The sequence below is a fragment of the Cucurbita pepo genome, chromosome 14 (assembly GCF_057944985.1).
Source record: "Cucurbita pepo subsp. pepo isolate OVF chromosome 14, ASM5794498v1, whole genome shotgun sequence".
Taxonomy (NCBI): domain Eukaryota; kingdom Viridiplantae; phylum Streptophyta; class Magnoliopsida; order Cucurbitales; family Cucurbitaceae; genus Cucurbita; species Cucurbita pepo.
Window position 1 is genome coordinate 2,010,886 of NC_141811.1, and position 12,985 is coordinate 2,023,870.

The 12,985-nt window shown below is 39.7% G+C and overlaps 4 protein-coding genes across 4 annotated transcripts; 2 read left to right on the top strand and 2 right to left on the bottom strand.

The window, feature by feature from the left end:
- The first annotated feature begins 223 nt into the window (after nucleotides 1-223).
- Nucleotides 224-2,346, top strand: LOC111810139 (UNC93-like protein 1). The gene is made up of 2 exons (XM_087117307.1): nucleotides 224-1,765; nucleotides 1,873-2,346. Exons 1-2 carry the CDS (start codon nucleotides 609-611, stop codon nucleotides 2,099-2,101), a joined length of 1,386 nt encoding a protein of 461 aa, XP_086973433.1. The 5' UTR covers nucleotides 224-608; the 3' UTR covers nucleotides 2,102-2,346.
- A 1,010-nt stretch (nucleotides 2,347-3,356) lies between these two features.
- Nucleotides 3,357-4,400, top strand: LOC111810142 (serine protease inhibitor, Kazal-type family protein). The gene is made up of 2 exons (XM_023696729.2): nucleotides 3,357-4,013; nucleotides 4,109-4,400. The coding sequence occupies exon 1, from the start codon at nucleotides 3,570-3,572 to the stop codon at nucleotides 3,960-3,962; it is 393 nt and encodes a 130-aa protein (XP_023552497.1). The 5' UTR covers nucleotides 3,357-3,569; the 3' UTR covers nucleotides 3,963-4,013; nucleotides 4,109-4,400.
- A 292-nt stretch (nucleotides 4,401-4,692) lies between these two features.
- Nucleotides 4,693-9,821, bottom strand: LOC111810140 (uncharacterized). The gene is made up of 9 exons (XM_023696726.2): nucleotides 9,362-9,821; nucleotides 9,015-9,258; nucleotides 8,736-8,885; nucleotides 8,434-8,491; nucleotides 8,256-8,348; nucleotides 7,917-8,015; nucleotides 6,750-6,841; nucleotides 5,326-5,385; nucleotides 4,693-5,240 (listed from the first exon to the last, which is right to left on the bottom strand). The coding sequence occupies exons 1-9, from the start codon at nucleotides 9,580-9,582 to the stop codon at nucleotides 4,986-4,988; spliced, it is 1,272 nt and encodes a 423-aa protein (XP_023552494.2). The 5' UTR covers nucleotides 9,583-9,821; the 3' UTR covers nucleotides 4,693-4,985.
- An 871-nt stretch (nucleotides 9,822-10,692) lies between these two features.
- On the bottom strand, nucleotides 10,693-12,674 carry LOC111810645 (large ribosomal subunit protein uL6). The gene is made up of 3 exons (XM_023697386.2): nucleotides 12,186-12,674; nucleotides 11,054-11,176; nucleotides 10,693-10,957 (listed from the first exon to the last, which is right to left on the bottom strand). Exons 1-3 carry the CDS (start codon nucleotides 12,558-12,560, stop codon nucleotides 10,865-10,867), a joined length of 591 nt encoding a protein of 196 aa, XP_023553154.1. The 5' UTR covers nucleotides 12,561-12,674; the 3' UTR covers nucleotides 10,693-10,864.
- Nucleotides 12,675-12,985: the final 311 nt, after the last annotated feature.

A 12,985-nucleotide genomic window follows, 5' to 3' on the forward strand; every position in this document is an offset into this window, starting at 1 on the left:
TAACGCCAACAAATTCCAAAATATATTTATGTATCATATGAGAAGTCCTAATCGGCGGCCGGCTGGTCCGTTCCAGTGACGTGTTCAAGAGAGGTTTGAAATTGATACGTTCAAAAAAATGAAACAAAGAAAGCTTGACACGTGTCACTATATTATTAACCATGTGGATTTCGTCTCTTTAATCATAGTCAACTCTCTTTTAACTTTTTAAAAAATTAAAGCTTCATCATAGACGAGGCAATGATGCAGGCCGAATAAGTAAGATCCAGAACAGATCAGGCCGGCAAAACAAGATTCTTGTTACTCACAAACGGTGGATGAGCCAGGTGGTGTACTATATATATATATACATGGATAAGCCAGCCGTATTGTGGCCCATGAGATGTGTGTACTGTGTGAATTGAAGGATCTGGTTTGTTAAGAATTGGAGGGGGGATAGAAAGAAAATTTTGAAAATTCCAGTCGCAGAGAAATCAGGGGTTTGTTAAGAATTGGGGTTGCCACTCTACCCACTCTTCCCACGTGTTCTGATTCGCGAACCCTGGTATATTAACTAACTGCGCCTCGACGAATCCACCTTCGATCCATCTTTCATTCTTTTGGGGCTCATGGGTTTCCAGGGAGATGAAGAATCCGCACCCCAAATTCCAAGAAAAACCCTATTCAGATATAACTCGCCGCTGGTTCAGGTTTCGTTAATTGGGTTGGTTTGTTTTTTCTGTCCGGGTATGTTCAATGCGCTGAGTGGCATGGGGGGTGGGGGCCAGGTGGATACGACGGTGGCCGATAATGCTTCCACCGCCCTGTACACCACTTTTGCGATATTCGGCATCATCGGTGGTGGCGTGTACAACATCCTTGGCCCCCGTCTCACCCTTTTTGCCGGTTGCTCTACTTATGTCCTCTACGCTGGATCCTTCCTCTACTACAACCACTACAAGGAGCAGACCTTCGCAATCATTGCTGGGGCAATCCTGGGTGTAGGTGCGGGTTTCCTTTGGGCGGGTGAGGGCGCCATCATGACCTCGTATCCGCCGCCCGACCGCAAGGGCACTTATATTTCCATCTTCTGGAGTATATTCAACATGGGGGGCGTTGTCGGGGGTCTAATACCCTTTATCCTAAACTATCACCGCACCAGTGCTTCTTCCGTCAACGATGGTACCTACATCGGCTTCATGTGCTTCATGTCCATTGGCGCGCTCATTTCTCTGGCGATTTTGCCGCCGAGCCGCGTGGTTCGTGATGATGGTTCACGATGCACCAACATCAAGTACTCCAACGTTTCAACCGAGGTTGTTGCGATTCTCAAGTTGTTCCTAAATTGGAAGATGCTGTTGATTGTCCCTGCTGCTTGGTCCAGTAACTTTTTCTACACCTACCAGTTCAATAACGTTAATGGGGTGTTATTTAACTTGAGGACAAGAGGGTTCAACAACGTGTTCTACTGGGGAGCACAGATGGTGGGCTCGGTTGGGATAGGATACATATTGGATTTCAGTTTTAAGAGTAGGAGGGCCAGGGGTTTGTTTGGAATTGGCGTGGTTGCGCTCTTGGGTACTGGAATATGGGCAGGTGGCCTGGCCAACCAGCTCAGATACTCCCGCCAAAACTTGCTAGACAAGTTGGATTTCAAGGATTCAGGTTCTGATTTTGTTGGCCCTTTCTTCTTATACTTCTGTTTCGGGTTGTTGGATGCCATGTTCCAGAGCATGGTGTACTGGGTGATTGGGGCCTTGGCTGATGATTCAGAGACCTTGAGCAGGTATCACCCTCAAACTTGTAATACTGTTCTTTTGTTCTTTTTCAAAACTTGTTACCATTATATATTATCATGTAATCTGTTGACTCACATTAGACGACATCAAACAGGTATAGTGGATTTTATAAAGGGGTGCAGAGTGCTGGTGCTGCAGTTGCTTGGCAAGTTGACACCCACCACGTCTCCTTCATGTCCCAGTTGGCTGTGAATTGGTCGCTCACAACACTGAGTTATCCTCTGCTGGCAATTCTGGTCTTCTTGGGCGTGAAGGATGACACGAAGCCTGCTGACGAAACTCCGAAGGAGGTTACTCCTCCATCAACCTTGACACAGCTTTAGGTTTCCATAGTTGTGTAAGTTAGATTTTGTCCACATCTTCTTGGTGTAATGTTAAGCACATGTTGCTGAAAAATGCAATGTCGCACAGCTCAGACGCTTCTATTATTAGCCTTTCCTGAAAAATGCAATACTCCTTGCTGTCCTCCAAAGTTGATGTTGTATATGAGTCAGCTCAATAATGTTTGCAAGCGTTATTCCAAAGTCAAGAAAGTGGATTCTAGTAATTTAAGATACGTCAGAGTTGAGGAGGAAAGTTTTTGTTTTCTACTAAACATTACTCTAAATGGGGCGGGGTCTTCTAAGAACATCTTGATCTGCCTTGGATGTGTTGCGCTCTTAGCCAATTCCACATATTTTGCTAATTCAGCAATAATCTCTATTGCCAACCCTTCAGTCCATTTGGGCTAAATTACAAAAAGTAATACTCAACTTTGCCCTCTAATTTTAAAAATACAGTTATAATATTAGGACTTCACCTAGAATGTTATGCTTACTAACCCAAAACAAACAATCCTTGGTAGTGATTCATTTAGTGGTATTTTAACGTACCTTAGTCCGTAGTAAATAGAGGTGGAGTAAGGGAAAGAGAGCGAAGCAGCAAGACCGTGTGACACTATTCTTATTACATTATGTCGGGATGAGTCAAAGGAGGAATGATTGCAGCAAAAATATAAACAGATAAATGGTTACTAATTTTGAAAGGCTAATAAAATGCACTGTTATCCCGAAATGGGTTAGCGTAGAGCTGAAAAGGATAAAAATGTTGTATCAAAATGGAGCTGATTCAAACTGTTTTTTTTATGAATTTGTTGGATATGGGTTCCTTAATATATTTTCTGTGGACATCCTAGGCATTGTGCTGGGTTATTTTACTTAAAAAATGAACACATGGAAGGTACAATAAGAGGGCAACAGAGAAATGAGATGAATGAAATGTGTTGTAATGAATGAATGAATGAAAGAGAAGAATTTAGATGGGAAATGGTCTCAGCCTGGGGCTTGTTCGTTGGTGGAGGTACAAACCAACTCAGAAGGGCTGAGGACATTGATGCGAGGAATGGGAAGATGGAGGGGGGAGGGGTTTATAGTGGAAGAAGGAAGGCCCTCATTTTTTAAGGACATTTCGCTGGTCTCGAATGCCACCCATTATTCATCTGCCCAAATTCTTAGAATTTTTAGGACAATTTTTAGGCCCTCATCTATTGTGTCATTAATAAATATATATATATATATATAACACTAAAGCCGTCGAAGAAAGAGAATGACCCTGGTGTCAAACAAAAAGACGCGTCCAGACGAAGAAAAGATGAAGGCTTTGTTGTTTGGTGAGTTGGGCCACTTGTCCTCTACCGTTCCCTTGTTCCTTCCCCAACCGTCAAGAAAACTCGATTCCACACACCCCTCTTCCTTCCTGCCCTAAATCTAGCTCTCATTCACCAATAACGCCACCTCTCCAAGCTTGCTCAACATGGTCCCCTTCTCCAAACCCCCGATTTCCATCCTTCTCTTCTTTTCCCTTCTTATCTTCGTTTTTGAAGTCCGATCGCAGCATGTTTCCTCCGCCATCCGCTTGCCTTCGGAAGCCACCAATAACGACCGCGATCTAGATCTCTGCCCTGTGTCCCTGCCGTCTTCTTGCCCTGTGAAATGCTTTAGGACGGACCCAGTCTGCGGCGTTGATGGCCTTACCTACTGGTGTGGTTGCGCCGATGCTCTGTGTTCAGGTGTCAAGGTCGCCAAGATGGGATTTTGTGAGGTCGGCAACGGCGGTTCTGCTCCTATTCCTGGCCAGGCCCTCCTCCTCGTGCATATTTTGTGGTTGATCATCCTTGGAGTTTCCGTCTTGTTTGGACTCTTCTGAATCTTTCGGCACTTACATTCCTTTGGCTACCACGGGGTTATCTGGCTTATTGTATGAATCTCTTTCTTTCCCTTTACATTCTTCTTCTTAATTTTTTTTTCCCCTCCCAACCCAATATTGTTTTACTTAGAACATTCTTTTGACAGGATGGATACCAATTTCATACAATTCTTTTGTCTACGAACGAGTATTATGCTTCTCATTCTGTGCCCTAGCTAATATGTCTGCAAAATTTGTTCTGTGGTAGACAAACCGTTGTGAATTGCTCTTCTTTCGATTGTATTCACAAACTTCCAATCATCAAAGGGCTAACTAATGCTACTATGTTTTTTTTTTTTTTTTTTTTGAGTTCTCTTAGTGCTGCTACTCTTGGAAAGAAAATTTAAGCCTTGAAATTAAAACTGAGATTCTGATCAGCCTACTCATGAAATTAAATGAGATCGTCTTTTGTTTGGGTCGGGGCTCCTGGAGGGGTTTTGAGCTTGTGTCAATTGTTCGACAATTTGATTCCCCTTTCTCTGAGAATTTCCGTTGTTCCTGAAGAACCTTCATCGTTCACATGAATTTATGTCGTCTGGAAGGAGTGTGGAAGCTATGTTAAGGTAAGGTGGGTTGATTCCCTGATAAGCTCCCTCCAGACTTGCATGTAAACTTCAATAAAATTAAAAAAAAAAAAAAAAAAAAAAAAAAAAAAAAAAAAAGAGGAAGATGTTGTTGTGTAAAATGTGAGTTGAAATGAATAGAAATTAAAATATTTATTGTCGAAACAGTGAGCTTATATGAATTTGTCAAGATAGACAGACATTCTTGATGAAATAAGAAATGCTTTTGCGCCAATGAATCTGAAGCAATCCCGCAGCCCCAGCATAAGATAAGACTCGTAAGAAACAATATTGGATAGAGAATGAATTTCGAGTGGCCTCTGTACTGGTACAGGTACAGTGTCCTCTCACCCAAAAGAAGAAAAAGAAACCTACAGCCATAAGAAAGGAAACCCTTCACTAGGTTGGTTAAATCAATTTACTATGCCGCATTCTTGGGGCTCTGTAGAGAAAATCCTGGGCTCCCATTTTCAACTTCGTCACTAACTCTAACAGTTTGGTTGTTATCTCCCCCGATTTCTGCTGCCAGATTGCCCTCCTGTATGCCTTCATTTAATCCACTAGTTCTGGCTTCACCGCCAGAGACATTGCCAATGAGGCTCTTATATATAGTAAGGGCTTGAGCCATCATGTTAGCTGGATTTGCCGCTGAACTCGGAAGCAACATTGTGGTGCCCTGGAGAGGAAGTTCAAGATAAGGATGATTAAAACCCTAGAATCAAGGTCCTAGTCAACTAAATCATTACAAGCTCAAACTTTACCTCTTTGGCAATATTACTGAAGGCTTGTACATACTGCTCAGCGATTCTCAAACTAGCAGCCTGTCAATAACCCAGAGATACTTTAGTTATGCATGCCATAGGCAGTCAATGATTTAATCTTCGTAATGAACGGTCACTGCATGTGTCATAGACAGTACAAAGATGAAAAAATGACTTTGAGTAATGCTCAATACATTACTTAACTCCCTTTTAAGGTCCGAGGTTCAAATCACTCGTTGTTTATTAAACTTAATAACAAAAAGGAAAGAATTAAGTACTACAACCAGAAAAGAAAAAAAAAAAAAAAAAAAAAAAAAAACTGGGCAGTTTTACATGGAAGAGTATTTTACAGTTACCAACTGAATGTTAGCGCAACCTTAAAAAATAGAAAACTTGAATATTTGAAAGGGAATAAATATTTAGCCACTTCATATCATTGTAAGAAATTCAAATTTATTACATCAAGCATTCTATTATTAATATTCTAAGCAAAGAAAAGAACAAAAAAAACTATGTCGGGGAAAACTGTGAAGGATTGGTGAAGCAATTATTCAAACTAACTACAGCAACATTGTTATTATTACATCTTCCACGGTAGGAAAATGGAAAAAGACATCAGGACAGCTCTTTTATTTCCTTTTTTTTTTGGGGGGGGGGGGGGGGGGGGGGGGGGGGGCGGTGGAGGGTGTTTTCTTAAGATTTTAATTGATGTTCCAAATATAAAAAAATTACCTCTGTAAACTTTCAAATAAGTCTTTCTCACATAGTTTGGTCATTTTAATTCTCTTTTAGACGTCATAGGTTTAAACCCCTCCCCTTGTTCGTGTTAGACTGAAATAGTTCAACATTACAAGAGAATCAAGGCCGTCTCCTAAACTAAATACTTATTAATCAAAAAGAGGAGAATTAGTGTACGACACATATCTATTTTCAATATATATGTAAATAATAAGTTCAGTGATTCAAATTAATAAAAATTATGGATGATAATTTTGAAATCAGAGCTCAAAGGTTCGATTGTACGAGAATTGGGATCAGGGGAAATTAAAGGTAGCTTTCACTTTTCACTAGCCCCCAAGGGGTGGCCTCATGGTCGTGGTCTTTGGGGGTTGATTAGGTTTAGACTCCAGGTCTTAGCCCAAGGTTCAATCTTCAAGATGGCAAGCTAAATAAAAGAAAACTCTTAGTGTTTTCCCATTGCTGGCAAGTTTTCCCTTGGTTTTGTGGGGTTCAACCCAATACCATGGTAATAGAAAACATATATATCTTCATCTCCGGATGTTTCAACATTCAAATTAATTGTGATTGTCCATTGAAGTTCAAAATATGATATAGTTTGATCGTGTTGGTTTTGATTTAGGCACCAACTGAGAATCCTAAGCGCCAATGTATTAAAAGCTAAAGTATGAGGATAAGGATCTCACCTCGACACCTCCACTTTCTTTGAGGGCCTGTGACACAAGAGCGAGTCCTTTGGCTGTTGCTTGGGCTTTTACGAGGATGGCCTCAGCTTCACCTGGTGAAGTCGGGGCAATGTCCAAGGATGAAAATAGAAGAATAATGACATAAAAAGCAATACTCATCCACCCAGGTATTCAAATGCCACTTTAATCAAAGGAACAGGAGACTGGAATGAGGCAAGTCGTATAAGTTGTAAATTTGGCAATTGAAAAGAAAGGTTAAAATTTCAACCAAAATTTTCCACCACTGCCACCAGACACACCAAAAAAAAAAAAAAAAAAAAAAACAAAGAAGAAGAAGAAAAGAATAGTAGGTGATGCTAAACAATAATAGGCTTTTCAAGTTTTGTTGGGTTACCTCTCTCTCACATTCGTGCAAAAGAAGTAAATATTTTGACAACAACGTGGGCAAAACTGCATCTTGATAGAAACCTAAAGTGTCATCAAGAATTTTAACCAAGAAGGCTGAAATGATAGCGGAAAAAAGAAAAAAAAAGTCTCTTGCAACTGAGATGAGCATGGGATCATCTTGGTAGAAACTTCAGTGACATCAGAATTTCAAACTAGATTAAGGCCAATCAAGAATCAAAAAAAGAAATTTGAGACCAAGATGATAGCATAAAGGTTGTTATCCTCTCTTGGTATTGAGACAACAAATAAACAAATGAAAAAAGGGGGATAATCACTTTCGTACTGTGATGACATAGAACAATTGCTATCCTATCTTATCCCAAACCTTGACTTGCAGTGTTTGGGGCTGTGCATTGGACCCCTTTTATCTTGGCCATATCACTCAACCATGGAAAAGATAAACTGGCTGATAATTTTCACAGTTTACACCTAGAAAACTTTCAGCGTACTCGGATGAGATAGTTGAACAACGGTGAAGAAGAGGAAAATAAATAAGTGTCAAATGTAATTTTTACAGGAAAAAGGCTTTGTATTCTCGCATAGAGAGGGGTGCCTCGAAACCATCTACCCCTTCTTTAAACCTACTTTTGTTAGAATCATGTGAAATACTTTATACTTAATTGAGTGTGCCTTCGAGTAATTAGTACCATCACACTAAATCAATCAAGGAAAGCAGATGTACATTTTCACAGCACTAATTGAATAGTAATAGAGACTGACCTAGCGCTCTGTTAACTTGATCCATTTTTGCAGCTTCAGATTCTAATATAACTGCATTCTTCTTTCCATCAGCAATATTGATGTTGGCCTGCCTTTCTCCTGTTAAAAATTGAAGGGCATCAATATCAATGAATGAATATCAGAACCTAATAGTACCAAAAGAAAGAGACTAATTTCAGGTTGGTAGCCATAACTTAAACCTATTACCTCAAAACCACTAAGGTTAACTCACCAGTCGAACAATCTAGTATGAGATTTTGATCTACTGAATTTATTTGACCAATGAAAAATTACAACATTCTATCAAATTCAAGTAAGATGATTTTAACCGCTCATGACCTTCAGACTCAAGAACTTGAGCTCTCTTTTTGCGTTCTGCTTCAGCTTGCATCTCCATAGCCGCTCTCACCCCACGAGGGGGAGAAATATCCCCTGGAAGAGAAAAAAATCATAAAGCTGCTTTAAAATTTAACTCAAGACATGGTGGACCTATCGTTCTGAGTAATATAGAACAAACTTATTTCATATCGAAGGCACTGCAGTCCCCAGTCCCTTGCAGCTACATTGATAGACTCCTACAGAATAGTCCATTTAAAAGATTACTAATCAGTTAAACCATTCATTTATTGTCATTCAGGAAACCAATGTAGAATGCAGTATAAAACTATAAAAAGAAGAAGAAATAACGTGTTTTCAAATGCAAATTTTATTCCACAGAAAACAAAAACAACCAAAATTCTCAAGGTCGAAAGACATAGTCGGGGAACAGGTTAGAAAAACTATATGGAGCATCAAAAGAGGGGAACGTAAAATAATTACCACTATCTTCTCATTCAGCGTATCTCTTTCCTCAAATGTTTTGTCAAGAGTAATCTTCCCAAGCTCACTACGCATTGTAGTCTGAGCAAGCTGAATAACAGCATATATGGGACTCTCAACTCCATAAGATGCCAGCTTGGGGTCCACTATCTGCACAGTAACACAGAGTGAGAAAACTTTTGCATTTCGTTTGTAAGAGAAACAAAACGAGATGGACTTCGAACAGGTCGAACCAAGCAAACAAGAAAGCACAAGTCCACTAGAGGCTTCACCTAATACCTTAACATAAAGCACCCCATCTATCAAAATGCTGACATTGTCCTTTGTGATAGCAGACTGGTCCGGAATAGGAATAGCTTCCTCCTTCAAGGAATGCACATAAGCTATGCGATCGACAAATGGAATCAAAAAATGAATTCCCGAGGGAAGTGTCTTCACATACTTTCCAAATCGTTCGATCACATAAGCCTTCTTCTCCGGGACAATTCGAATACCCCAATTTACAGGAGGAGTAATCTCATAGCTAACAGAAGACCGGTTAGTTGTAAAATTGAAAAATATATATAAATAACGGAGACAACAGAAGGTAAGTAGGGAGAGTAGAGAGGATGAAGAGGAGAAGTCACCTGATGTTGGGATCTCGACCAATACGAAGATAGCGGATGGAGGTGGCAGAGAAGAGAGGAGGTGAGAGGAGAGAAGAAGGTGGAGGAGAAATAGGGTTATTGGAGAAGAGAAAGGAAGAGCGCGCTGGAGAGAATGGGGAGAGGGTGGAGAGATGTCTGGAATGTGCAACGAACTGGAGAAATCTAAGGGTGGAAGAAGCATTGGGCTTGAAACAATTCATCGTTTCGGGAGCGAAATTAGGTGGCGTTGCAGGCACTGGCTGAAGCTGAAGCTGAAGCTGAAACTGAAACAGGTGTAGAAAGAGGGCGGAGATCAATAATAAAGCCCTAGTAAAACCTCCAGGTTTTTAGAAGTAGACCCACCCCAGCTGCTGCGGTTTTTGATTCTTGCACCCCCAGAGCCTGAAGAAGACGAAGAGATCCGCTTCCGCGCTTCCACAAAACAATCTATAATTATACAACATACGCACGCAAAGGGGAAAGGAGAAATTTAACTCAAATTCTAGGTTTTTCTTTCGTTTTTTTTTTTTTTTTTTTTTTTGGTTAAGAACAAGACAAATGTCACCTTATGGTAATTTCTAAGAAAATCAAATTAAGAAGTCTTATAAAATATTATTTCCCTTTAGAAATAAGAAGCCTCGTCGAAGCCTATCGTAGGGGTGGGGGGTGGGTTTTCCGATTTACCTCACTGGGTTCATTTTTAATAAGCAACCATCACATTTGAAGTCAAGCGCCAAGATGCTACTGGTTGCAAGGTTAATCATCGCCATATAGAGAGGAATTACAAGAGCAGAGGGTCTCTCAAGATGAGGGAGCATCCAAAGACTTTCAAACCATGCATCCAAATCGCCATATCGTTTTCTTAAACGGTATAGTTGTTCCATTTTATGTATATTTTCTAATTTACGAGCGTATTTATTAACATGAGACAAACATTTTGTATACTATTTTTTACAACTAAAAGTGTCGGAATTAGACATTCTTGAAGCTATCTCTAAACACCCTCAGTCTTTTGTATGGGTAAAATGCAATTGCATCTGATCCAGGCAGAACACGAAAACAGAACCAAGGATGGAAGAAAATAGATATCTACTCTATTTCCTACTTCCATCTTGCAATGTTATATCATGTTCATTATCCGTCTTCAACACACTGCAGTCTGCATATATTTCGAAAACAAAAAACAACTCTGCACAAACATAGTATCCGTTTTAAACACGAAACAAACAAAACACACGATCCTAGAAGGGTAACAGAGCAAGCTTTGTGTCTACAACCGAAAACGTCCATGAAAAATAAATAAACAAAGAAAAGATGGTGGAAGGGGTAACTGAGCAAGCTTTGTGCCTAAAATAGAAAACATCCATAAAACAAAACTGTAACAGAGTTTTAATGGGCTTCCATGAAACATCACAAAATTACGCAATTAGTAATGAAAAACACAATTCCCAAAGAAGATAAACTACTCTTGAAACTAAGAGCAGATATAACCTACAATTCTATTCATCCCTCTTCTTCTCCAACAATGGTACCCTTCTCGCTGACATAGATACCATCAAGGAACTTCCGTATATCCTTGTTCTTCACATGACATTTCTGCAAAAGAAGCCAAGAAAAAGGAATGAACCATTTACTATTTTTCTTTTATATGAAGCAAAAGCGCCTGCACATATGAGTTTCATAAAAGCAAACCTGGTTTATAAGGGCACAAGACCGTGAAACAAGCTCAATATCATTTCCATCCAAGACTAACTCGTCTTTGACTTTCTCAGATCGGGTAATGGAAACTCCATCAAGCATATCCACCTTTCTCACCTGAAGCAACGATTATGGGCATGGTTCATAATACATTCACAAAAACATATAGTCCATATCCTATCTTGTTCAAGCAACTCAGTCAAATTTGAGCAAACAACGAAATCAAAGGAAAGCCGTCCTAAAAAGGAATTAAAAAATATTAATAACTCAAATTCCAACTTGATTTTCTCCCTATAAGAAACAAGCTGTTCAATTATAATTAGAAAGTTGGCGAGAATAAGAGAATTGAAACAACCGTCGTAATTACATAAACCATACAAAACTCTGCCACCAAGAGCAGCATATGAATGATATACGACCATTTTTTATGTATATTCATGAGCATCCGAACTAACTTGCCCACCTTTGATAGATGACCTTTCAGATATCAAGTCCAAATCAATTTCTAATCTGGATTTAAAATATAAGGATGATGTAGATTTGGCGTTGGCTTAGGCTTCTTTGCATGTATGAATTACTAAGTGAACTGGGGATGAGATTCAAGGGGCTGTTGTTCGCACTAAACTTAAGTTCAAAACAATTGAACTATTGGTCCAAAACCATGTGAACATGAAGACGAAATCATGTGATGAGGGAGTATCAAATTAAAAAAAAAATGGCAATTCAAAGCTCAAACATCGAACTAGAATTGAAAACGATGCAAGTAAAGAAATGGGAAAAAAAACTGACAACACAGAATTCCACCTACTTTGTCATGTAAAATCTTAGCACTAAGCAGATTACGAGTGATAAAATAAGTAAAATCAGACCACAGAGAGTTTACAAACAAGTGACATAACAAAAGTGATTAAGCAAGTGACAGCACAGGTTTACATGAGTGTACGTACTAATGGAAACAATAGAAATCAATATTTGGAAGTGGGGCAAGTTTGAGAAACCCGACATAACAAAAGGAAGGTCATTCTTAATAAACTGAAGTTACTGAGAATATATATTTCCAAACAAAACACTGATTAAGCAACAAGATCGAAGCACCAAACAGATTACGATTAAAAATGAAGAGTACCTTCTTTTCTCCAAGGAAGTTGCGAATCTCAATAGACTTGCTGCTATTTGTGATGCTAGCATTGATGGGAAAGTGAGCATAGACGAAACGCATCTTGTAACGATAGCCCTTGGTAACACCTGTGATAAGGTTCTCAACATGGCTGAGAGCGGTACGAATAGCGGCGGATGTCTTCCTGGACCCAAACCATGCTTCGATCCGGAGCTTCTTCTTGCCGGTGGCCTCGTCAGTGATGAGTTGAAAGTCAAGATTAAGATGCTTGAAGTTACGAACAAGCTTACCACGAGGTCCTTCAACCTCGATGATCTTGGCATTCACCTTGATTTTAACCCCATCTGGGATATCCATGGTCTCGGATGAAAGAATGGTCTTCATTTTTACTCTGAAGATGGAGAGACACTCGCGGAAGCGGCGGCAGAAGACGTAAGAACTCTGTGAGAGGATTTATATACTGAAAACTTGTTATGCTGCGGCTGCCGAAGGAAATCAGAAAATTGAAGGGAAAAAGAACCCTAACGTCAAGGGAAGAAGTGATGGGCTTGGGGACGGGTTGCATTTACCTGGTAAAGTGGGCTCAATGATGGGATGTGGGCTGGTTTAGGTGATATTCTATTGGGCTACCCGGCGGAAACGTAGGAACAAGGCCTGGGTCTTCACAAACGGTTATAGACGAAAGAGGGGAAAATAATTATTTATTTTTATGATTAAATTATTGGTTGGATTGAATGAAATAAATTAATTAGGACTTAATATACTGGCGAGCTAAAAAGTGTAAATCATTGAGTAATAAAAACCGACAT

Coding starts and splice junctions, on each gene's coding strand:
- LOC111810139 (XM_087117307.1), top strand. CDS start 609: ATGGGTTTCCAGGGAGATGAAGAATCCGCACCCCAAATTCCAAGAAAA. Junction 1,766..1,872: donor GATTCAGAGACCTTGAGCAG/GTATCACCCTCA, acceptor GACATCAAACAG/GTATAGTGGATTTTATAAAG.
- LOC111810142 (XM_023696729.2), top strand. CDS start 3,570: ATGGTCCCCTTCTCCAAACCCCCGATTTCCATCCTTCTCTTCTTTTCC.
- LOC111810140 (XM_023696726.2), bottom strand. CDS start 9,582: ATGAATTGTTTCAAGCCCAATGCTTCTTCCACCCTTAGATTTCTCCAG. Junction 8,492..8,735: donor CGCTGAATGAGAAGATAGTG/GTAATTATTTTA, acceptor ACTATTCTGTAG/GAGTCTATCAATGTAGCTGC. Junction 5,386..6,749: donor AAGAAAGTGGAGGTGTCGAG/GTGAGATCCTTA, acceptor GGTTATTGACAG/GCTGCTAGTTTGAGAATCGC.
- LOC111810645 (XM_023697386.2), bottom strand. CDS start 12,560: ATGAAGACCATTCTTTCATCCGAGACCATGGATATCCCAGATGGGGTT. Junction 11,177..12,185: donor ACTTCCTTGGAGAAAAGAAG/GTACTCTTCATT, acceptor TCGTTGCTTCAG/GTGAGAAAGGTGGATATGCT. Junction 10,958..11,053: donor CTTGTGCCCTTATAAACCAG/GTTTGCTTTTAT, acceptor CTTCTTTTGCAG/AAATGTCATGTGAAGAACAA.